This window comes from Mirounga leonina, unplaced genomic scaffold, assembly GCF_011800145.1.
Source record: "Mirounga leonina isolate KUSES-001 unplaced genomic scaffold, KU_Mleo_1.0 Mir_168, whole genome shotgun sequence".
Taxonomy (NCBI): Eukaryota; Metazoa; Chordata; class Mammalia; order Carnivora; family Phocidae; genus Mirounga; species Mirounga leonina.
Genome location: NW_023270426.1, coordinates 22317321 through 22340345, shown reverse-complemented (window position 1 = coordinate 22340345; position 23025 = coordinate 22317321). Strand labels below are relative to the sequence as shown.

At 42.3% G+C, this 23025-nt stretch overlaps 1 protein-coding gene across 7 annotated transcripts; it reads left to right on the top strand.

The window, feature by feature from the left end:
* The first annotated feature begins 27 nt into the window (after positions 1–27).
* BRD8 (bromodomain containing 8) lies at positions 28–22916 on the top strand. Of its 7 annotated transcripts, none has more exons than XR_004680883.1 (22): positions 28–112; positions 1075–1171; positions 9444–9513; positions 10587–10636; positions 10849–10971; positions 11091–11171; positions 11913–11977; positions 12623–12759; positions 13277–13495; positions 13896–14040; positions 14934–15143; positions 15565–15845; positions 16191–16643; positions 16934–17027; positions 17229–17275; positions 18043–18257; positions 18459–18551; positions 18744–18812; positions 19203–19380; positions 20319–20423; positions 20897–22187; positions 22571–22916. XR_004680883.1 is itself a non-coding variant. In XM_035014212.1 (22 exons), the coding sequence occupies exons 1-22, from the start codon at positions 94–96 to the stop codon at positions 22628–22630; spliced, it is 2856 nt and encodes a 951-aa protein (XP_034870103.1). In that variant the 3' UTR covers positions 22631–22916. The 7 variants fall into 7 exon arrangements, 6 of the variants coding, with proteins under 6 accessions (XP_034870105.1, XP_034870109.1, XP_034870106.1 ...); XM_035014212.1 differs by having other exon boundaries at positions 94–112; positions 20897–20941; XM_035014214.1 differs by lacking the exon at positions 20897–22187.
* Positions 22917–23025: the final 109 nt, after the last annotated feature.

The following is a 23025-nucleotide window of genomic DNA, read 5'->3' as shown; positions in this document are numbered from 1 at the left end:
GAACAAACTCCCGGACTCTATTTCCCAGAGTTCCCGGGGCGTGGGCCGCGCTAGACTGTCTTCCCTGAGGGGGTTGGAGACTTCAGGGCCAAGATGGCGGCAGGAACGGGTAGTAAGTATGTCCACTGTTTTTGCGTGGAAGGCCTTTTAGACCAGAGGCTAGGTACCAGATTTCTGTCACACGCATGGGGATTAGGAGCAATGATTGCCCAAGAGCCCAGGGTCTTGAGGAACCTGCGCTCGACCGTATCGTGAAGACTAACGATTAGAGGCCCAGAAGAAGTGTAGGGTGTTGTGTCTCAGGGAGGCTGCGGAGATTTGAGAGAAGCAGCTCAGCGAATCCTTATGTGTTTGGGAACTCTGTGGGGTGCGAGATAAAGGGGCTCAGGAGACTTGGGTGTGCAGACGAAGAGATGCTGTGAGCCATAGGGAGCAACCTGCTTTCAAAGAGCCGTTCGTTTTCTGGCCAGCGTTTGTGAGGCCCGTGGTCCAGCTCCCAGAGAAATGGGGTAGTTTAACTCTTAGCTTTTTCGGCCGCTAGGGAAATTGCGTTTTGTGCATCTCAGCCATTTTCCTGTTTCGTACATTGAAAAGGTCTTATTATGTCCGACAGCTACATGGGGGTAGAAGTACTGAGAAAAGTAAACAGTTTATGCTAAGAAGGAGGCAGGGCAGTAGGCGCGGGGTGGGGGAGGGGAGTGGCTGCTCGGAATCCTGGGAAATAACCCTCGCGTTCAAATTGGAATCAAGTAGTCTTTTTTTTTTTTTCGTCTTAAAAGTGGGCCTGTCGTGAGAACTGCCTTATCTTACTCTGACATTCTCCCCTGCCTTTTTAAAATAAAACAAAGTAGCCATGTCATTTGAAGAAGTAAAATGTTTTGCCAGATACTCAGTGCAATTTTGCGGGGAATGAACCGTGATGATATTTTAGTAGAGAGATGAAAATCAAGATTCCGTGATAGTAACTCACTGTGTTCCACAAGGTGGGATGTTTTGTATTAGGCTTTTAGTCCTCCCTTTGGGCCTTAGAACTAGTGCCTCAGTGGTGGTTCTCTAAGACTTTTCTCCTTTTAGAACACAAGCTTCTGAGTACTGGCCCTACAGAGCCATGGTCCATCCGAGAGAAGCTCTGTTTAGCGTCTTCGGTCATGAGGAGTGGAGATCAAAATTGGTAAGGTATCTAAGATAGCTGCATTCTTGGGTCTTAGAAACTGTTGGGCATTTTTTGATTACACTGGTGGATTCCTATAATCATACTAGCGTTTACGGAGTATTTCTTTTTTAACAGCATTATTGAGATTTAATTCAAATAACATAAAATTAACCTAGTATATACACATAATTTAGTATATTCACAGAGTTGTGTAATCATTATCAGTCTAATTTTATTTATTTTTAAATTTTATTTATTTGACAGAGAGCACAAGTAGTCAGAAAGGCAGGCAGAGGGAGAGAGAGAAGCACGTTCCCTACTGAGCAGGGAGCCTGACTCGGGGCTGGATCCCAAGACCCTGGGATCATGACCTGAGCTGAAGGCAGAGGCTTAACCAACTGAGCCACCCACACGCCCCCACAGTCTAATTTTAGAACATTTTCATTACTCCTAAAAGAAGTTTCTTATCCCTTCCTTAGCTGTCACTTTACAGTCTCTCCACCTCCGTATCATCCACCCCCACCCTCAGGCAGAGACACTCAGTCTACTTTCTTTATCTGTAGATTGCCTATTCTGGATGTTTTGTATAAATGGAACCCTGTAATTTGAGGAACAGCTGGACTTTAAAAAAATTTTTTTTTAAGATTTATTTATTTATTTTAGAGAGAGTGTTAGCACGCAAGCAGGGGGATGGAGAGAATCCTTAAGCAAACTTCCCCCTGAGCATGGAGCTTGACTCAGGGCTTGATTCCAGGACTCTTGAGATCAGACCTGAGCCAAAATCCAGAGAGGCTCAATCAACTGAGCCATCCAGGCGCCTCCCACTGAACTATTTTTCAAAATGGCCTCATATTTTTTACATTCCTACAGGCAATGAATGAAGGCCCCACTTTCTTTTGTTTGCCTGACAGCTCTTACTGTGTGTCTTGCTAGTGGGTATGAGATGGTATCTCATTGTGGTTTTGATTTCCATATCCCTGATGACTAATGTTGAGCATCTTTTCATGTGCTTATTGGTCATTTGTGTCTCTTTAGAAAAATGTCTGCTCTGATCCTTTGGATTCTTTTTTTTTTTTTTTTTTTAAGTATTTATTTATTTGAGAGACAAACAGAGGGAGAGAGCATGAGTAGGGGGGAAAGGGAAGAGGCAGAGGGAGAGGCAGAAGGAGAAGCCGACTCCCTGCAGAGCAGCGATCCCAAGACCCCGGGATCATGACCTGAGTGAAAGGTAAATGCTTAACCAGCTGAGCCACCCAGGTGCCCCGATCCTCTGGATTCTTTATATTATTACTATTACTGAGTTTTAACATTCTTTGTATATTCTGGACACAAATTGTTTGTCAGATAATTTGCAAATATTTCTGTTTTATGTATTGTCTTTTTACTTTCTTGATTAATACCATTTACAACACAAAAGTTTTCAATTTTGATATGTCCAGTTTATTTTTTTCTTGTGTCGCTTATGCTTTTGGTGTCATGGCTCAGAAACCATTTACTTTTGTGTTTTCTTTTCAAAGCTTTATAGTTTTAGGTCTATGATCCATTTTGAGTTAGGTTTTTGTTTTTTTTTTTTAAAGTAGGTTGACTCCCAACTTGGGGGCTAGAACTCACGACCCTGAGATCTAGGGTTGTATGCTCTGCCGACGGAGCCAGCCAGGCATTCCATTTTGACTTAATTTTTGTGTATGTTGTAAGGCAGGGGTCTCTTTTGCACATAGATATGTCCCAGTTTCCAGTATTTGTTAAAAACATTGTTCCTTCCCTATTGATATCGTCTTAGCACTCAGTATTTCTTTTTTTTTTTTAAAGCTTTTATTTATTTATTTATTTGAGACAGAGAGAATGAGAGAGAGCACATGAGAGGGGGGAGGGTCAGAGGCAGAAGCAGGCTCCCTGCTGAGCAGGGAGCCCGATGCGGGACTCGATCCAGGGACTCCAGGATCATGACCTGAGCCGAAGGCAGTCACTTAACCAACTGAGCCACCCAGGCGCCCACTCAGTATTTCTTTTTAAGGACCGTAAAGTAGAACTGTGGTTTCTAGTCTTTTTTTACTTCTAGTGCATACCCATTTATTTATTTAGATTTATTTTTTTTCTCCTTTTGTTTTTTAAAATTTTTATTTAAATTCAGTTAATTAGCATATAATGTGTTATTGGTTTCAGAGCTAGAGGTCACTGATTCATCAGTCTTATATAATCTTTTTTTTTTTAATCTTTTTTTTTAAAGGTTTTATTTATTTATTTGACAGAGAGAGAGATAGCAAGAGCAGGAACACAAGTAGGGGGAGTGGGAGAGGAAGAAGCAGGCTTCCCGCGGAGCAGGGAGCCTGATGCGGGGCTCGATCCCAGGACCCTGGGATCATGACCTGAGCCGAAGGCAGACGATTAATGACTGAGCCACCCAGGCGCCCCTTTTTTTTTTTTTTTTTTTTAAGATTTTATTCATTTGTGAGAGAGTGAGAGACAGAGAGCATGAGAGGGAGGAGGGTCAGAGGGAGAAGCAGACTCCCTGCTGAGCAGGGAGCCCGATGTGGGACTCGATCCCGGGACTCCAGGATCATGACCTGAACCTAAGGCAGTTGCTTAACCAACTGAGCCACCCAGGCGCCCAGTCTTATATAATCTTATATAATCTCAGTGCTCATTACATCAGGAGCCCTCCTTAATGTCCATCACCCAGTAATCCCATCCCTCCTCCCCTCCCCTCTAGTAACCTCAGTTTGTTTCCTGTGATAAGAGTCTCTTATGATTTGTCTCCCTCTCTGATTTTGTCTTGTTTTATTTTTTCCTTTCTTCCCCTATGATCCTCTGTTTGTTTCTTAAATTCCACATGAGTGAGATCAAATGATAATTGTTTTTCTCTGATTGATAAGATTTATTTTAGAGAGAAAGAAAGCGCCTACTGGGAAAGGGAGGGGCGGGGGGGACAGAGAGAGCCTTAAGCCTTCTACTGTGTGTTGAGTGGAGCCCCCATGGGGCTCCATCTCACCAGGTCCGAGATCACAACCTGAGCTGAAACCAAGAGTCAGACACTTACCTGACTGCACCACCCAGGCACCCATTTTTATTTTTAACGTTTGTCTATTTTTCCTCAGGATCTAAGGACACCTTTTTTTTTTTTTAATTTTTAAGTAATATCTACACCCAGGGTGGGGCTTGAACTCCCAACTCTGAGATGAAGAGTTGTATGCTCTATCGATTGAGCCAGTCAGGCACCCCTAAGGACATCTTTTAATTGTCCTAAGCCTTATAATTAATATTCAAATTTGTGTCTATGTGGCACATCTCTACTACTTTAATTGTTCATAAGAGTTTTCTGAGGCACCATTATTGGTCACACTTAGCATTTCTGCAGCCTTATATATTTTTTAAATGACTTTTTTCAAAGATTTTATTTATTGGGGCTCCTGGGTGGCTCATTTGTTAAGTGTCTGCTGTCGGCTCATGTCATGATCCCAGAGTCCTGGGATCGAGCCCCACATCGAGCTCCCTGCTCGGCGGGAAGCCTGCTTCTCCCTCTCCCACTCCCCCTCCTTGTGTTCCTGCTCTCCCTATCTCTTTCTCTGTCAAATAAATTTAAAAAAAAAGATTTTATTTATTCATTTGAGAGAGAGACAGAGAACGAGCAGGGTTGGGTGAGAGGGAGCCTGATATGGGCCTCCATCCCAGGACTCCGGGATCACGACTCCAGCTGAAGCCAGCTGCTTAACCAACTGAGCCACCGAGGCACTCCTCAAATAACTTTTTAAAGGTGAAATCTGGATATCCTAGATAATAGCTGTTCTTGAATCAAATTAAATGGTAAACCCCAAGACAAAATGAATCACACTAATTTGATAAATATCATATTAAAAATAGTATAAGAACACTTTTAAGTAAAAATGGCATTTTATTTAATTTTTAAAAAATATTTATTTAGAGAGGGAGGGGCAGAGGAAGAGGGAGAGGGACATGCAGACTCCAGGCTGAGCGTGGAGCCCCACACAGGGCTCAGTCTCACAACCCTGAGATCATGACCTGAGCCGAAATCAAGAGTTGGACGCTTAACTGACTGAGCCACCCAGGTGTCCCAAAACTTTGAAATTTTAAATTGTATTTCTTTTCTGAGGAGGTACTAAGTCATCAGATTCAAAATTCAAAATGGTACACAGTGTCTTCCATCACTATACCTCATCTCCCAGTGTTAGCATTTTCTTAGAGTTTCATTTCTTGTGTTTCTCTAGCATTAATTTTCTTTTTTTTTTTTTTTAAAGATTTTATTTATTTATTTGAGAGAGAGAATGAGAGAGAGAGAGAGCATGAGAGGGGGAGGGTCAGAGGGAGAAGCAGACTCCATGCTGAGCAGGGAGCCCGATGCGGGACTCGATCCAGGGACTCCAGGATCATGACCTGAGCCGAAGGCAGTCGCTTAACCAACTGAGCCACCCAGGTGCCCCTCTAGCATTAATTTTCTTATGTTTTTATTTTTAAAAATTTATTTATTTATTAGAGAGGGGGACAGAGCACAAGCAGGGGGCAGGGGCAGGCAGAGGAAGAAGCAGGCTCTCTGCTGGAGCAGGGGGCCCGATGTGGGACTTGATCCCAGGACCCTGGGGTCATGACCTGAGCCAAAGGCAGACATTTAACCGAGTGAGCCACCTAGGTGTCCCTCTAGCATTAATTTTATATACATGAACAAATACAGGTTTTCTTTATCCCCCTACTTTTTAAACATAAATGGTTTTATACTATATGTATCATTCTTCATTTTGCCACTGCTTCTCTTTTTTACTTTAACTTAGTATATATGAAGCTTTCACTCCTTTTTTTTTAAGCGGCTGCATGGTATTGATACAGATACACCATAATTTATTTAATTGGTACTTTTTTTTTTAGATTTTATTTATTTGTCAGAGCGAGAGGGCACATGTGCACAAGCAGGGGGGAGCTTCAGACAGGAAGAGGCAGGCTCCCTGTTGAGCAAGGAGCCCAATTCGGGACTTGATCCCAGGACCGTGAGATGACGATCTGAGCCAAAGGCAGACACTTAATGGACTGAGTCACCCAGGCATCCCTGGTACTCTGTTTTTTTTTTTTTTAAACTGGTACTCTACGGGTGCCTGGGTGGCTCAGTTGGTTAAGCATCTCCCTTTGGCTCGGGTCATGATCGCAGGATCCCCAGATTGAGCCCTGCGTCGGGCTCCCTGCTGGAGGGGGTGGGGGAGCCTGCTTGTCCCTCTCCCACTCCCCCTGCTTGTGCTCTCTCTCTGTCAAATAAATAAATAAAATGTTTAAAATAAATAAATAAATAAACTGGTACTCTATTGTTGGACATTTGCTAATACAGATATAACCTTGCATAGTTATATATTAACTGAAAGCAGAATTACTGGGTCAAAGAATGTATGTGTTCCTAGAGTTTAATAAATATTTCAAATTGCCCTACTCAAATTGTTTCACTTTATACTCCCATCGGTAATATATCAGAATGCCTCTTCTTTTATGTCCTGGTTGTAAGGTATTTTTGATGTTTGACAGTATTATAAAAGGTGAGAAATAGTTCTCATGTTTTTCATTTACATTTATCTTATGCTGAGTGAGGTTGAATATCTTCGTGTGTTAAAGAGCCACTTGTATTTCTTTTTTTTTTTAAGATTTTATTTATTTATTTGAGAGAGAGAATGAGAGAGCGAGCACATGAGGGGGAAGGGTCAGAGGGAGAAGCAGACTCCCTGCCGAGCAGGGAGCCCGATGCGGAACTCGATCCCGGGACTCCAGGATCATGACCTGAGCTGAAGGCAGTTGCTTAACCAACTGAGCCACCCAGGCGCCCTGTATTTCTTTTTTTGTAAACTGCTTTTTCTCATTTTTCTGTTTATTAGTCTTTCTCTTTAATTGGGGGAGGGCTCCTTATATATTAAGACTTTATTTAGTTATTTTTAAGATTTTATTTATTTGACTCAAGCAGGGGGAGCAACAGAGGGAGAGGGAGAAGCAGGCTCCCCGCTGAGCAGGGAGCCCGATGCGGGGCTTGATCCCAGAATCCTGGGATCATGACCTGAGCCAAAGGCAGATGCTTAACTGACTGAGCCACCCTGGCGCCCCTACATGAAGACTTTTAAAATGTAGTTTATTTATTAATTTTTTTTAACAGTTCCTAGATTTTGTGACCTATTTAGAAAGTTTTACCCTTGTCTGAGATTATAAAATAATTCTAGGGGCTCCTGGGTGGCTCAGTCGTTAAGCATCTGCCTTCGGCTCAGGTCATGATCCCGGGGTCCTGGGATCGAGCCCCGCATCGGGCTCCCTGCTCGGCGGGAAGCCTGCTTCTCTCCCACTCCCCGTGCTTGTGTTCCCTCTCTCACTGTGTCTCTCTCTGTCAAATAAATAAATAAAATCTTTAATTCTATGATTTCTTCTAGTACTTTCATGGTTAAATTTTTAAAAAATTTATTTTATTTATTTTTTTAAAAGATTTTATTTATTTAATTGACAGAGAGAGACAGCGAGAGAGGGAACACAAGTAGGGGGAATGGGAGAGGGAGAAGCAGGCTTCCCGCCGAGCAGGGAGCCCGATGCAGGGCTCGATCCCAGGATCCTGGGATCATGACCTGAGCCAAAGGCAGTCGCTTAACCAACTGAGCCACCCAGGCGCCCCTTTTTTTAATATTTAAATTGTTGATACATTTGGGGCTTTTCTTGGCCTAAGGTATAAATTATGGATCAAACTTTATTTTTTGCTGATAGCTATCCATATAACTGTTGAACTTGAAAAGAGCTGTGTGATACCATTATTTCATCACAAATTTTAAGAACTTTTTTCTTTTTAAAGTTACCTAGTTTTTCAGGGCACCTGGGTGACTTTGTTGGTTAAGCGTCTGCCTTCGATTTGGGTCATGGTTTCAGAGTCCTGGGATCAAGCCCCGCATCAGGCTCCCTGCTCAGCGAGGAGCCTGCTTCTCCCTCTCCCTCCCTCTGCTCCTTCCCCGAACTCATGCTTTTTCTTTCTCTCTCTCAAATAAGTAAATAAAGTCTTTCAAAAATATTAAAAAATAAAGTTACATAGTTTTTCAACCACATAGAGAAGTGTGGAGAATAATATAGAGTATCCATGTACCCAGCCTGGATTTAACAGATCTTAATATTTCGTCATGTTTTCTTTGGATCTTTTTCAAGACTTAAAAATTTTATTTATTTGAGAGAGAGAGCGAGTGAGCGTATATGAGCAGGGAGAGGATCAGAGGGAGAAAGACTCTCAAGCAGGCTCCGAGCTCAGCAGAGGGCTCAATCTCAGATCCCTCAGACCATGACCTGAGACGAAATGAAGAGTTGGACCTTCAACTGACTAAGCCACCCAGGTGCTCTTCTTTGGATCTTTTTCAAGAAATAAACATAGACACAATTAAAGTCACACACTCTTCCTTGATCCCATTCTAGTCCTGTTTTTATTTTTGCCTGGTTTTTTTTTTTTTTTTTTGTCTATAGCTTTTAATTAATAGGTTGCATGATTGCATCATAGAAAGTTGTGTCTTTTTTTTTTCAGTTAATATTATGTGGTATATATTTTCCATTTCACCACATATATTTTATAATTATTTTTATGGTCTATTTAGTATTTTGTAGAGGTGAAATGCCGTAAGTTAAACATCCCTTGCAGGCATTTAGGAAAAACCTAACGGTTCGTCAGTCTGATCAAGTCTACGTGGTGCTTTCTTCTTGATACTTGCTTCTTTGTTAGATTATTTTTTATTAATACATTCCTAGGAGTTGTATTTGTGGATCAAAAGATAACTTTAGTTTGGAATACATTACAAATTGCTTTTCAAAAGATGTATCTCTTCTAAAAGAACCAAAATCAACATAAAAATGCTTGCCCAAATGAACAGTAATGATAATGTACTAGGTTCTAATACCTTCACTTCACCCAGGAAATATATCACCTAGGAAAACTTTTTCGCAATGATTCTTTCCCTCTAAATGAAATTCTTTTATTTGTCAGAGCACAAGTAGGGGAGCGGTAGGGGGAGAAGTAGGCTCCCCACTAAGCAAGGAGCTCAATGCGGGACTCAATCCCAGGACCCTGGGATCATGACCTGAGCCAAAGGCAGATGCTTAGCCAAATGAGGCACCCAGGTGTCCCCCCTTTAAGTGGTTGTGTCATTTTCCATAGTCACATGTTTCAGAACACTTCCTGGTGGCAGTTTATCATTCTAAATTTTGTCTCCAAACCTTGAACTCTTAGCATACTTCCCCCCACCACCCTTTTTCCCCTCCTATTTAGTGTGTAATAGTCTTTTCTCATTTTGTGTAGGGTATCAGTTAGCAGAGCTATCAAGCCGTTTGCAGAACCTGGCCGCCCTCCAGACTGGTTCTCTCAAAAAGTAAGTTCCCAAGCAAGTGCTGTTTTATCTTTTTTTTTTTTTTTTTTTAAGATTTTTATTTATTTGAGAGTGAGTGAGAGTGCACAAGAAGGGGGAGCTACAGAGGGAGAGGGAGAAGGAGAAGGAGAAGCCGACTCAACACAGAGCAGGGAGCCCGCTGCGGGGCTTGATCCCTGGACCTTGGAATCGTGACCTGAGCTGAAGGCAGACGCTCAACGACTGAGCCACCCAGGAGCCCCGCAAGTGGTGTTTTAGAGCAATCTTAGAGATGTGAAGTGGGTTTCCTTCCAGGCCCTGCCCTTTAATCACAAGGCTTTTATACCGTGAATAGGAAGCATAGTTGAGAATACCTTTTCATTTTTCCCACTGTTTGCCAATTCATCCATGTATGTTCATGTTGTAAACTTTTCTTATCTGTGTAACATAACATATAAGAGTCTAAGCCTGGGAGTTAGAAGATCTGGAATATGACTTCATTTAGAATCTTTGAACCATGATTCTCAGTTTTCTCATTTGTAAAGTAGAGATAAAAGTTGCTTCAGGATTGTTGTAAAGTTTTAGTCGAGGTAATACCCATAAAGCATTTAGCACATTGCCTTGCATATGGTGATTACTCAGTAGATATTAACTGTAAATATTGGCTATTGGGTTGTTTTTCCCCAAATATACGAATTCTAGGTCAGAAGACTCCTTTTCTGTGTCCTGGTATTGAGTTTGTTTTTTTTAAGATTTTATTTATTTGAGAGAGAGCATGAGAGAGAGAGATCACAAGCAGGGGTGGCTGGAGGGAGAAGCAGACTCTCTGCTTGGCAGGGAGCCTAATGCGGGACTCGATCCCAGGATCCTGGCGTCATAACCTCAGCTGAAGGCAGGTGCTTAACCAACAGAGCCACCCAGGCGCCCCCTGGTATTAAGTATTTTTAACTGATATGACTGCAGAGTAATTTGCCCTCCTAGAAAGCACTCATACCTTACATATAGTTTTCCTTTCTAAGCCTTAGTCTGATATGGTAAAACTTTGAAAGGTGTTCCTTTCCAGGCTTGCTCATCATATTTTTACTTTTTTTCCATAGCATTGTGCTTCCCAGTACTCAGAGCTTCTAGAGACCACTGAGACCCCAAAGTGAGTACAAAGCCAGTCATTCAAGCCACATCTCTTTAGTGGAAAGTGTGCACTGAGGAGGTCTGGTTTATATTTATTAATATTACTGGGTGATTAACAATAGAGCAGAAGTTATCTATGGTTAAATGGTGGAGAGGCTCAAAGAAAGCAGTTGAGAGTGGGAACATGTTCTTTTATTCAAATGTATGTTTTTGTTTTTAAATTTTCTACAGACGGAAACGGGGTGAAAAGGGAGAAGTGGTCGAAACCGTTGAAGATGTCATTGTTCGGAAATTGACTGCTGAACGAGTTGAGGAACTAAAGAAAGTGATAAAGGAAACCCAAGAAAAATATAGGTACTTATCAGAGAGAATACCAGGTGGTTAGGAGAGACCAAAGGGGCTGACTTACTATACTGGTCAAAATTTTTTAAATAGTAGACTAAAAAACCCAGGTAACTTATTTCTCTTTCTAGACGGCTGAAAAGAGATGCAGAACTAATTCAAGCTGGGCACATGGACAGCAGACTGGATGAGCTTTGCAATGACATTGTGATGTGGGTTATATTGTTCTTCCTTTTGTACACCTCTCCCTCGTTTTACCCCCTTTTCACCTCAAGTAATCTGGCTTATCTCCTCCATCTGCCATCCCTTTAGACTTGAATGATTCTGGAAGGGAAAAGCTGCAGAGTGGCCTAGTAGCAGGGAGGGGGGAGTGACTTGTAGAAGGTAATGTGATAGAATATTTCAATGTGAAGACATAACTTAGTTTTAACTTGAAAGGTGCTTCAGTTTGCCTATGAAGAACTGGTAGTTAGGCAGTACACTAAATATTTTCCCGTTTTGGGGGTGCCCGGCTAGCCAGTCAGTAGAGCATGCGACTCTTGATCTTGGGGTTGTGGGTTTGAGTCCCACATTGGGTGTAGAGATTACCTAAAAGTAAAATCTTAAAAAAAAATTTTAGGGGCACCTGGGTGGCTCAGTCGTTAAGCGTCTGCCTTCGGCTCAGGTCATGATCCTGGGGTCCTGGGATCGAGCCCAGCATTGGGTTCCCTGCTCGGCGGGAGGCCTGCTTCTCCCTCTCTCCACTTCCCCTGCCTTGTGTTCCTGCTCTCGCTGTCCCTCTCTGTGTCAAATAAATAATTTTTTTTTTTTTTAAATATTTCCTCTTTTGCTGGTAAAGATTCTTTTTTAGGCTTTTCCTTGTGCTAGCCTGGCAAAAAATTTCCTTGTAAGGGCACTGTGACCTACAGAGGAACTAGAGCTGGCTAGGATCATACTCTTACTTCCCTCTTTAGGAAAAAGAAATTGGAGGAAGAGGAGGCTGAAGTAAAGAGGAAGGCTACGGATGCTGCATATCAGGGTAAACCGAATCTTTTGACTGTTTAACAATTAACTATACAGTACTGCATGCTAGTAACAGTTGAAGACTACCTTGTAAGATAGAATCCACTGATGCCGATTTACTTGTGCACTTTTCTATGTCCTCTTCTCTTTTACCAGAATAAAAACATCACTTTCTATCCAAGGAAGAAGCTCTTGGAAAATGAGTTCTGCTCAGTTCTCACTAGACTTTGGGTCCTTTTAGGACACAAAGGCTTTATAATATAGATGTTGAACATCATTAAGTTTTTAGAATTCAAAGCCCTGTAAGAAGATTAAAAATAGCCCACTCATTGGATAAGAACTTAAGCATTTGTAAGTCTAGGAATACATGCTCTGAGCCAGTGAGGTCTTTTCCTCTTGTTAAAAGCAGAAACTTAATAACTGTTGAAGAGGATTTGAGGAATGTTTAAACCACTTTCCTACTTCAAGGACCTTTGAGATAGTTCAGTGAGTTTGCTTATAAGTTACCTGTCTCCCAGAAGTGTTAAAGATTTCTAATCCAAACTCATAATGCTGCTTTAATTATGCAGCATCCCCATTTGTCCTTTATTATAACAGAGTAGTGTCTACTTCCATTTATTTAGTCTTGAAGACTTAGTAGTTGTTGTCTTTTATGTTCTAGCTCGTCAAGCAGTAAAAACACCCCCTCGGAGATTACCCACCGTGATGGTCCGCTCTCCTATAGATTCTGCCTCCCCAGGAGGTGATTATCCACTTGGAGACTTGACTGCAACCACTATGGAAGAGGCCACCTCTGGAGTGAGTATATTTTTACTGCAGGAATTGATCAGCAAAGGGGCAATAAGCCAGCAGAGAGCTGAGTGATGAGGAAACCACTTTTGGCTTAGAGGCATTTTCCTCTCTTGGTATGAATGCTAAAGACTTAATTTACCATGTTCTGTGCTCTAAGATAAGGATGGACCTAAAAACATTGAGCCTTTTGACCTTTTGGGAGATAGGTAAAATATTACATTACGGAATTGTTTGTAAGTAAACTTCGGGAGGAAGCGATAGTTTTCTTGTAAATAGAATATTGGTAGTGGTTAAGCAGATTGTACAAAGCAGGTTGGGTGGAATGTTTGGGTCATTCTGGGTTTTAGTGGGTGGAAGAGAAAAAACTGGAGAAGAAAGGAGTGGCTGAGAGCAGGAGGGGTAGAGGGTTTCTGGGCAATTTCACTCAGGACTAATAAAGTAATAGACACACTAACCCATCCGGATTAGTAGGGAACCTTCCAGAGTTTGAGAAGTCAGATAAAGGTTCTCTGTTGTCTCTTAGGTAACCCCTGGGACTTTGCCGAGTACCCCAGTCACCTCGTTTCCTGGGATTCCTGACACCCTTCCTCCAGGCTCTGCACCCTTAGAAGCCCCCATGACCCCAGTAACAGATGATTCACCCCAGAAAAAGATGCTTGGACAGAAAGCAACTCCACCCCCCTCCCCTCTGCTGTCAGAGCTCTTGAAGAAGGGCAGCCTCCTGCCTACTAGCCCCAGACTGGTATGGAGACTTCTGTGGGTGTTTGAGAGCTGTGGTGATTTAGTACTTTGGAAGGGAGTGCCTGGGACCTAAAATATGACATGGAAAAAAAAAAAAAAGTTCAAAAGAGAAAGAGAGCTCCTAATTAAATGTTAATTTAAAAAACAAAAACAGAAACAAAAAACCAGTAAGTTGATAGTATCCTTGGGTCCTGAGTTATCTGAAACCACAATTATTTCAGTTCTCTTCTCCGGAGAACTCTTGTCAAATAAGTTTTAAAAATTAGAGCTTCCCTTGGGTCTGAAATTATTCTCTTTGGATATTAACTTCATGAAGTTTGGTCAACTGCTAGAGCTTTTTTTGGGAAGTGGTAGTAAAGGAAAGCTTGAGTGTAGCCTTCACCTCTATTCTTCCCTGGTAGGTCAATGAGAGTGAAATGGCTGTGGCTTCTGGCCACTTGAACAGTACAGGTGTCCTCCTGGAGGTAGGCGGGGTTCTTCCCATGATACATGGTGGGGAAATGCAGCAAACACCCAACACTGTTGCGGCCTCCCCTGCTGCCTCAGGTAAGTCAACACTTTCCCGTTACCTACTTGACTTCACAGACTTCACAGTTGATCTTAGTGTTGACTGTCTTTGGTTTCTAGCCTTCAGTAGTAAGCACCTGTCAATCGTAAATGTGAAGCCCAACTTTTTTTGGTGCTACTTTACCTGTTAAACCACATAGTGCCCCAGATTGTAAATCCATTCTTATCTTCAAAGTACTGATAGCTCTGGATGACCACAGCATAGATACTGATGAGAAGAGTGAGGTTAGTAGTGAAGCTGCTTCCCTGGGGCTTGCAAAATTATGGAAAGTGCTAGGGATACCTGAGGTTATAGTACAGGGGATTGAGATTTGAAGCCAGAAAACTGGATTTAGGTGTCAAGCCTGCCACATACTGATTTTGTGGCCTTGAATAGATGATTTAACTCGTGAACCTCAGTTTCCTCTTTTATTAATTGTAGTGTGTACTTCACAAGGATGTTACGAGAATTAAGTGAGATAGAAAAAGTAAAGTAATAAAAAAAAGCTTTACAAAATATTAAACCTTAGATATGGATATTTGAATGGTGTTGAGTTTGGGTGGTTTATAGCATGCTTAACTGCAGAAGTGACATCTGTTCATACCAGTTTTTCATGATTTTGTTGTTACTCTTAAATTTTCTTCTGGGGTTAAAACTACCACCAATTTTTCACACACATTGTGTGTTCTAGTGCTTTGGGTCATTCCTAACCTGGAAGAAGATCTTTATTAGTAAGGTTGGCAAAAGTAAGGATATAGATAATGAGCTTATTCGACAGAGGAGTTTCTTTCATTCTTTGAGACTAAAAATTTTCTTGGTTGAGTCTTAAAGTGGCTATTGCTTCTTGTTCACGTGCTTTCCTCTTACCTCATTTTGTGTACCTCTTTGTTAGGTGCTCCCACTCTTTCCCGGCTTTTAGAAGCTGGTCCTACACAGTTCACCACTCCTCTTGCTTCCTTCACTACTGTTGCCAGTGAACCTCCAGTTAAACTTGTGCCACCCCCTGTAGAGTCTGTGTCCCAGGCTACCATTGTCATGATGCCTGCGCTGCCAGCACCGTCCTCTGCTCCAGCTGTCTCCACTCCTGAGAGTGTAGCTCCAGGTGCGTCCCTGACCCACGCCCTGAGCAGCCACTAGGTCCAAAATTTCATTTTGAGCTTCAGTCAGAGGAAGCTGACCCAAGAGAATCAACTCCAATTCAGATGCTTCTGTTCCGTTCTCCACGGACATGTACCGTCTTTGTCCTTAGAAAAACAAGAATTTGAGAAGATGTGGGTGGGCATTTATGTGTTGGGGGAAAAGGGTTAAGTATACAAATATGAGTGGGCGTGAGAATGTGTTCTCACCCTACTTTCTAGATAAAATTGGGGAGAAGAAAACATACGAAGATGTAGATCTAAGATAACTTTTTCTAAGCTTAAGTGTGTGGGTACTTGACACCTGTCTATAGCCTTGGTTGATGTCCAGGTGGTCACTTGGTATCAAATGAGGTTCTGAAATGCTTTTCTCTTCCTGTTATTCAGTGAGTCAGCCTGACACTTGTGTTCCAATGGAAGCTGTGGGGGACCCACATACTGTGACTGTTTCCATGGATAGCAGTGAAATCTCTATGATCATCAATTCTATCAAAGAAGAGTGTTTCCGATCAGGGGTAGCAGAGGCCCCTGGGGGATCAAAGGCTCCCAGTATAGATGGGAAGGAAGATTTAGATCTGGCTGAGAAGATGGATATTGCTGTGTCCTACACAGGTGAAGAGCTGGACTTTGAGACTGTTGGAGACATCATTGCCATCATTGAGGACAAGGTAACTATTCAGCAAAACCCAAAAGAATCTCTCATGAGTCCTCCATAGGCCTCTCCTCAGCTTCTCCTTGCTTCTTGTAGTAAGAATTATGTAAACAGCAGTTCTGCTTCTGTCCATCTGCATCTCTTTAGTCCCAAAGCCCTTTGGTGCTCACATTGGTCATCTCCCCAGCCATCCCTGTGTTTCTGGTTTGCTCAGGACAGGAGTCTGTCCATTGGTTGCTTCTACTGTATGGAGAAAATGGAGAGAGAAGCTACAGATTGAGGCCATCTCATTTGGTGCTAACAGAATTGAGGGACTTGGGCTTATTTCTGTGACTTCAACAGTGTGTGTATTATGGGACAGGTGGATGATCATCCTGAAGTGCTGGATGTGGCAGCAGTAGAAGCGGCGCTGTCATTCTGTGAAGAGAATGATGATCCCCAGTCCCTGCCTGGCCCCTGGGAGCACCCTATCCAGCAGGAGCGAGACAAGCCAGTATCTCACCCTGCACCAGAGATGACAGTCAAGCAGGAAAGGCTGGACTTTGAGGAAACAGAAAACAAAGGAATCCATGAACTGGTAGACATCAGGGAGCCCAGTGTTGAGATTAAAATGGAACCTGCAGAACCAGAACAAGGCATCTCAGGTCCTGAAATAGTAGCTGGAGTTGGTCCAGCCACAAGTATGGAGCCACCAGAACTCAGGAGTCAGGACTTAGACGAGGAACCTAGAAGTATTGCCACTGGAGAGATTGCAGAAGCAGATGTTTCCAGTGGGAAAGGCGATGAGACTCCACTTACAACTGTGAAGACAGAGGTATTTAAAATCAGGGGTTGGGAGGATGAAGGGTTATACCTTAGGTAAGAAGTGACTGTTTAGGCCTTTGGTTTTCCTCTTGCATTTCTGCATTCTCACATGGTTGATGTGTCCAAAGCCCACAGGTATGATCATTGCTATATAAGCTTATCCTGTTCCTTGAAAGGTGACCTTTAGATTCCTGTTACGTGGGCAGGACTAATTTCTTCTGTAGTCTCGTCATTGAAAAATAAACTGTCAGCTGAAGTGATGTATCGGTACTTAGGGTGTTTATTCTTTTTGGTCTTCAGGCATCTCCTGAGAGCATGTTGTCTCCATCCCATGGCTCCAATCCCATCGAAGATCCTTTAGAGGCAGAGACTCAGCACAAGTTTGAAATGTCAGGTAAATAATAAGGCCAGGAAATCTGTACTCTGTAACTAACTTGAAATCCTTTGCTTTGGCTTCTGAGGGATTGTGGGTTGTGGGCAAGTAGAGGAGGTAGAATAGGTCAGCATGGAAAGGAGAGCTGCAGGGGATTATTGTCCATAGGAAGGGGAAGGCTAAGGTGGAAAAATCTTCAGGTAGTCTTTCTCTCCTCTGCAGACTCATTGAAAGAAGAATCAGGGACTATTTTTGGAAGCCAGATAAAGGTATTTCAGACTTTTCTTTATTCCTCTTGCTGTGTGACTAGATTTCCCAATAGCACTACCTTTTTAATGAGTTACAGTAAACGTGCATCTTATTTTCTGAGATGAGACTGGTGAGGAGTTGCATGGGGAAAAGTTGCAGTGGACAGTTAGGCATACTGGCAGTACTGTGGCCACATGTGCTTCCCATCTGAAGGAGTTTGTGAACATCACACAGAGCTTTCTTATGCACATAATGCACAGCGAAGCTTTGAGATCTCCAGAGTGATTTGGAGTAAATAGGGATGCCAGAGTCAGGGAGAACATATAAGAAATCAGATTATTAGTTACACTATCCAAGGAAAATTACCCAGAATTTTCTTTTTTAGAATTACTAAAGTAGTAGTAACAAACATTTAAAGTAATGCGATGTGAGCTTGCTCCATCAGAGGAGACGCAAAATAAAAACTATTTTTGATAACTTTGTATCCAGGGTCAGAGTTCCTCTCAAGAGCAAGGGGAAAGAAGGAACGCCTCTTAGCTTAGTCATAAGTAAGTAGCTTTTTTTTTTTCTTCCTTTTAAAAAGATCCTGGGTCTTATTCTTTGTCCAGGTTCTATATTACTTAAACAGTGAGTGTACATTAGATGGTAGTATAAGTGATAGAGGGCTGAGTCAGGACGCAGTGTGAGGCCATTTTCTAGAACTGATCTAACCCAAAAGATCGTGTTTAATGATGCTTTGCTGGAGAGCTTTGCTTGCATTTGTTGACTGGAGCACACTGTGTCTAAGGACGCCCCAGGTGAGGATGAGGAGGAAGATGGAGTCAGTGAAGCGGCCAGCCTAGAGGAGGCTAAGGAAGAAGATCAAGGAGAAGGCTATTTGTCGGAAATGGATAATGAACCCCCTGTGAGCGAGAGTGATGATGGCTTTAGCATTCACAATGCTACGCTGCAGTCCCATACACTGGCAGACTCCATCCCCAGCAGTCCTGCATCTTCACAGTTGTGAGTATCTGAGATTCTTCTTGGAGGTCAAGATAGTGAAGATGAGAAGTAGGAGAATATCTTTTCCTTCAGTCTTACTTTTTCATCTTCCCTTTCTTGGCCTGGAACTAATAGTTGACAAAAAATGATTAGGATTTTTTTTTTTTTTTTTTTTTTTTTGGACTTATGCCTAGTGGGACCCCTTTGTTTCTTTTATTTCAGCTCTGTCTGTAGTGAAGATCAGGAAGCTATTCAGGCACAGAAAATCTGGAAGAAAGCTATCATGCTTGTATGGAGAGCTGCAGCTAATCATAGGTGAGTTTTACCTATCAGTAGGAACATTTTCTCCTCCTCCTCCTCAGTGTTAGTGACTAGGAAAAAGTCTGGATGTGTTTATGTGGGATTGGGGGCTTTGACTTTTACAACCTTCAGCTACTTAAATCAGATGCCCTCAACCTCTGCTTCTGAAGGATAAGTCAGTAATTGCACCTTACTCTTTTTGGACAGATATGCCAATGTCTTCCTGCAGCCTGTTACAGATGATATAGCACCTGGCTACCATAGCATTGTACAGAGGTAAGCCATTATCCTTTCAGCATGCTGACTTGCCTAAATTGTAAGTTGTTCAGTCTTAGTGGATTTTTACTTTAGATGGTATATTTAAAGCAAGTGTTTTTGATGTGAGTAAAGGTGACCAAGTGGTAAGTTGATCATTTCAGTGGCTGGATCACAAAAGATAGTCTAAAAGAATTAACCCTCTTTATTACCTTTCTTAGCTGATACTTATTATAAAGGTTGACTTTGGTTTTTGGATTAAGTGCATGTTGTGGGGTGAGGGGTTGGCATTTCAGTCCAGGCAGCTAAGACTAAGGGTATGTATGAGAAGATATGTATGGTAATAATATATTTGGATCCAGTTGAGTCCTCTTCCCCTCCATTTACCTGTTGCTGTTGTTTTGTTTTTAGGCCTATGGATTTGTCAACTATTAAGAAAAACATTGAAAATGGATTGATCCGCAGCACAGCTGAATTTCAGCGTGATATTATGCTGATGTTCCAGAATGCTGTAATGTATAACAGCTCGGACCATGATGTCTATCATATGGCAGTAGAAATGCAGCGAGATGTCTTAGAGCAGATTCAGGTACTTTGAGGATCTTTAATGTTTTAGCAAGGATGAAATGAAAATACTCGTGGCGTGGGGGTGGGGGGGCGCCTGGGTGGCTCAGCTGTTAAGCGTCTGCCTTCGGCTCAGGTCATGATCCCAGGGTCCTGGGATCGAACTCCGCATCACGCTCCCTGCTCTGTAGGAAGCCTGCTTCTCCCTCTCCCACTCCCCCTCTTTGTGTTCCTGCTCTCACTAACTCTCTCTCTGTCAAATAAATAAATAAAATACTCAGGGGAAGGATTCATACTGACGTCAGGAAAGGGTGCTGGTGGCTTTTAATTGGAATAGTCTTCAGGGACACAGGAACATAAAATTTTGTTCTTGATGGATTTGTGTTGGTTTTCTCATGTTGGTTTGGTAAAATTATGAGAATATTCTGCCTTTCTTGGGCAAATACTTCAGTTTCTGGAAGTTTTTAAATACTTGGGGGAAGTAAATTTTTTATGAAATGGTGAATGCGTATTTTAAAATTACATTAAGTATATACATAATTGACTGTCAACAAATGCTTTCTTCTTCCTTTTTATCACAGATAATCTATCTCTGTCCTATAGTTGCATTAGCAGGCACCCTTTGGGATATTGAACTTCAAGGGATGTTGTCTATATCTGCATAGTCTGCTAAATTAAATTACCTAATGGCCTTTGGTTCATCTAGGTTTTTTTCTTTCTCATTCTTAAGAGATATTTATTCTGTATTACAGCCAAAAAGTTAGAGATATTTGGCATTTAAATCCTTTAGCATGCACAACTAGAATAAAACCTAATATGCTAAACTTTCAATCAGTCAAGAAGTATTTGGATGTTGTTTGCAGACAGATATTAAATGAAGTTCTATTTCCAAAGCTACAGTTGTCTTAATTCTTTCCTACTGGATCAGGTCTCAAGGGCCGACTGTCTTTCTTTTCCCTATAGCAATTCCTTGCCACACAGTTGATTATGCAGACATCTGAATCTGGGATCAGTGCTAAAAGTCTTCGAGGGAGAGATTCTACCCGCAAACAGGATTCATCAGAGAAGGTGAGGAGACCAAGAAAAAGCCTGTATACCAGTGTTCCAGAGCTAGAAGTCTGAAGCATCCAAGGAGCCTTAGGTTACTACTTGGTACTTGGTAACTGCTGGGCTTCTATATTCCAGTGGTATACAGACATATAATTCTTTGGATGTACTCGTCCAAGCGTTGAAGACACTTGGTGTGACTGAAAGGCCCAGTCAGTCACATGAGGAATTGTGAGCTGAATGAGTGCATTATTAATTTCTCTGAGTGAGTGCTTGCAAGGTGGGGAAAATGACTTTTGCAGCAGTTGGGGACCATCAGTTCCTGTTCCAGAAAGCATAATGGCCGACTGCTTTTGGATCTCTTTCCTCTTGTTCTTGAGTTTTTAAATTTTGTCTTTGTGTGTGTGGTGCTTGTGTCTCTGTCCTGAGGTTTGGGGTGCTTGCGGCTGAGAGTTTCTGTGGAACCTGATCAGTGTTTGTTTGTCCTCTAACAGGACAGTGTCCCCATGGGCTCTCCTGCCTTCCTTCTCTCTCTCTTTGTAAGTATTGAATGGCTGCAAGGGGTGGTGTTGCCACAAAGATTCTCAGCTCCTGCTGGGGGTGGGTGGCAGAGGGAAATTCAACATGCAGACTGTGGCAATGTCTTGAACTTCTCTTTATTCAGGTCGTTGAATAAGAATCTCTCATTTTCTGCATTCCTGTCTTTCTGCATGTGTGTGTGTGTGGGCTGGGTAGGGACTATTTATGAGTTCACTGGACTGAAATGAGGTATTCTTGGTAAGGATCTGGGATGCACCTGCTCCTCAGTTTTGACTCCACCTTTTGCCAATTCTTTTCTACAAATAAGATTGCTCAGAGCAGCAGCTGCTAGCTGGCTTTTTATAAGTGTTCCTCATACCAGCAAATACCCAGCATGTAATTTTTTTCTCTTCTCCTAATGTTAAGTTGCCTGATACACAAATACTCAGTAAAATTTAAGATAAGGATCTTAGTAACAATGAGTACCGCATACAGTAGTGGCTGGTAGAATTTGAGATAAACTTAGTAAAGCTAGCCCTAAAGACTTACTGTTGTCCTCTGTGAATTGAACGACCCTCTGACTCTGTGTTCATTATGGGGTACTGAGGCATGATGTAATGGAAGAGCATCAGCTCGAAAACCACATGATCTAAAACTCACCGGATTATCTCTTGGAACCTTGTTTTTCTCATCTGTTTGATGGAGCTAATATAATGAGGTACCTGTCCAGCCTACCTCACAGGGATGTTGTGAGGACAAAATGAGATCAAGGTATGGAACTGGCTTGAAAAAAAAATTAAAGTGTTAAACAAATGCAAGGTGGTATTTTTATTTTTAATGTCGCCTCAAAGGCAACTTATGTTCATGAGCTCTGAAAATTTTAGAGTCCTTGCATGTTAGAAATGTAAAAATGGCCTAGCCCAGCAAAAGTGTTCACTAATTCATCTTGCCTACAGGCATCAGCCTGTACCACGGACGGAACACTGTAATCTCCCTTCTTTCTTATTGGCCTGCAACAGTGACTCTGGATCCCCAAGCAATTGGCTGGCTGTTGCAAAGCTGGTTAATAGGAACTTTTATCTATTGAAGACAGCAAAATATTGCACAAGAGGAAGGAGCTGGGCTGCAGGGAGAGAGCAGCAGATGGAAAGAAGCCTTCTGATTGTCCTGATCTCATGGAAAACACCTGTCAGGAGGTGCTAGGGAACTAGTGCCAGGGTCAGTCTGCAGGAAAGGCCTTTCTTATAGGGACCAACAGCTGGACAGGTATGTTAGCCAAGAATCTCACTACCCACTGCCCTTTCTGACCCTCCCACCTTTCTTTTACTCTACCTGTTCCTTTGAACACGGTTTGGGACCTGGGTGGGATGACTAATAGTCATTCTTTGGGACCCCAGGTGAACCCCAGTTACCTCTGTGGTGGGCAGGAGCAAAATACTCTGTCCTGCGTTTCCTCTCACAAACTACTGCCAGGATTTTTTTTAGCCCACTCTGTGGGAAGATAGATCTGTACCTCTCATTCCTGGATTTTTCTGCTGATTCTCTTCCTTCTTCCCCAAGAAACCACATCCCCAGCATTGTTGCAACTTTTCTCTTAACCTCCTAATCAACTCACTCACGCTCCCTTTCTTTGTCTGCCTGTCATCTAGGATGGGGGCACCAGGGGGCGCCGCTGTGCCATTGAAGCAGATATGAAGATGAAAAAGTGAAGCTTCAGAGTATCCTCATTGAGCTGAACCTGAAGTAGAAGTAAACAAGATAGAGCTTGGGCTTGTCGGCCCAGTTCCAGAAGTGGAAGTTACAGAAGAGGAGGCACCTGGGCCGTGTGACATGAGCTGGGGAAACTCTCTCAGAGAGTTGGAGTAGCACAGTTGCCTGTTGTAGGGCAAAAATCATGGGCTGTGTTAATGTCCTAATGTGTAGCTAGCAGATTGTAGCTAGTTTGTACTGTCTGGTGAAGTGTACAGACTTTTTTAAAAAAAAAAAACAACACCTGTGAAGTGTATGTGTACACAATAAACTGAAAGAAAAGAAAACTCTAGCCTTTGGTGTGTTCTGTGTGTATATGTGTGTGTGAGAAACTTGAGATTTTTTTTCTGCATGA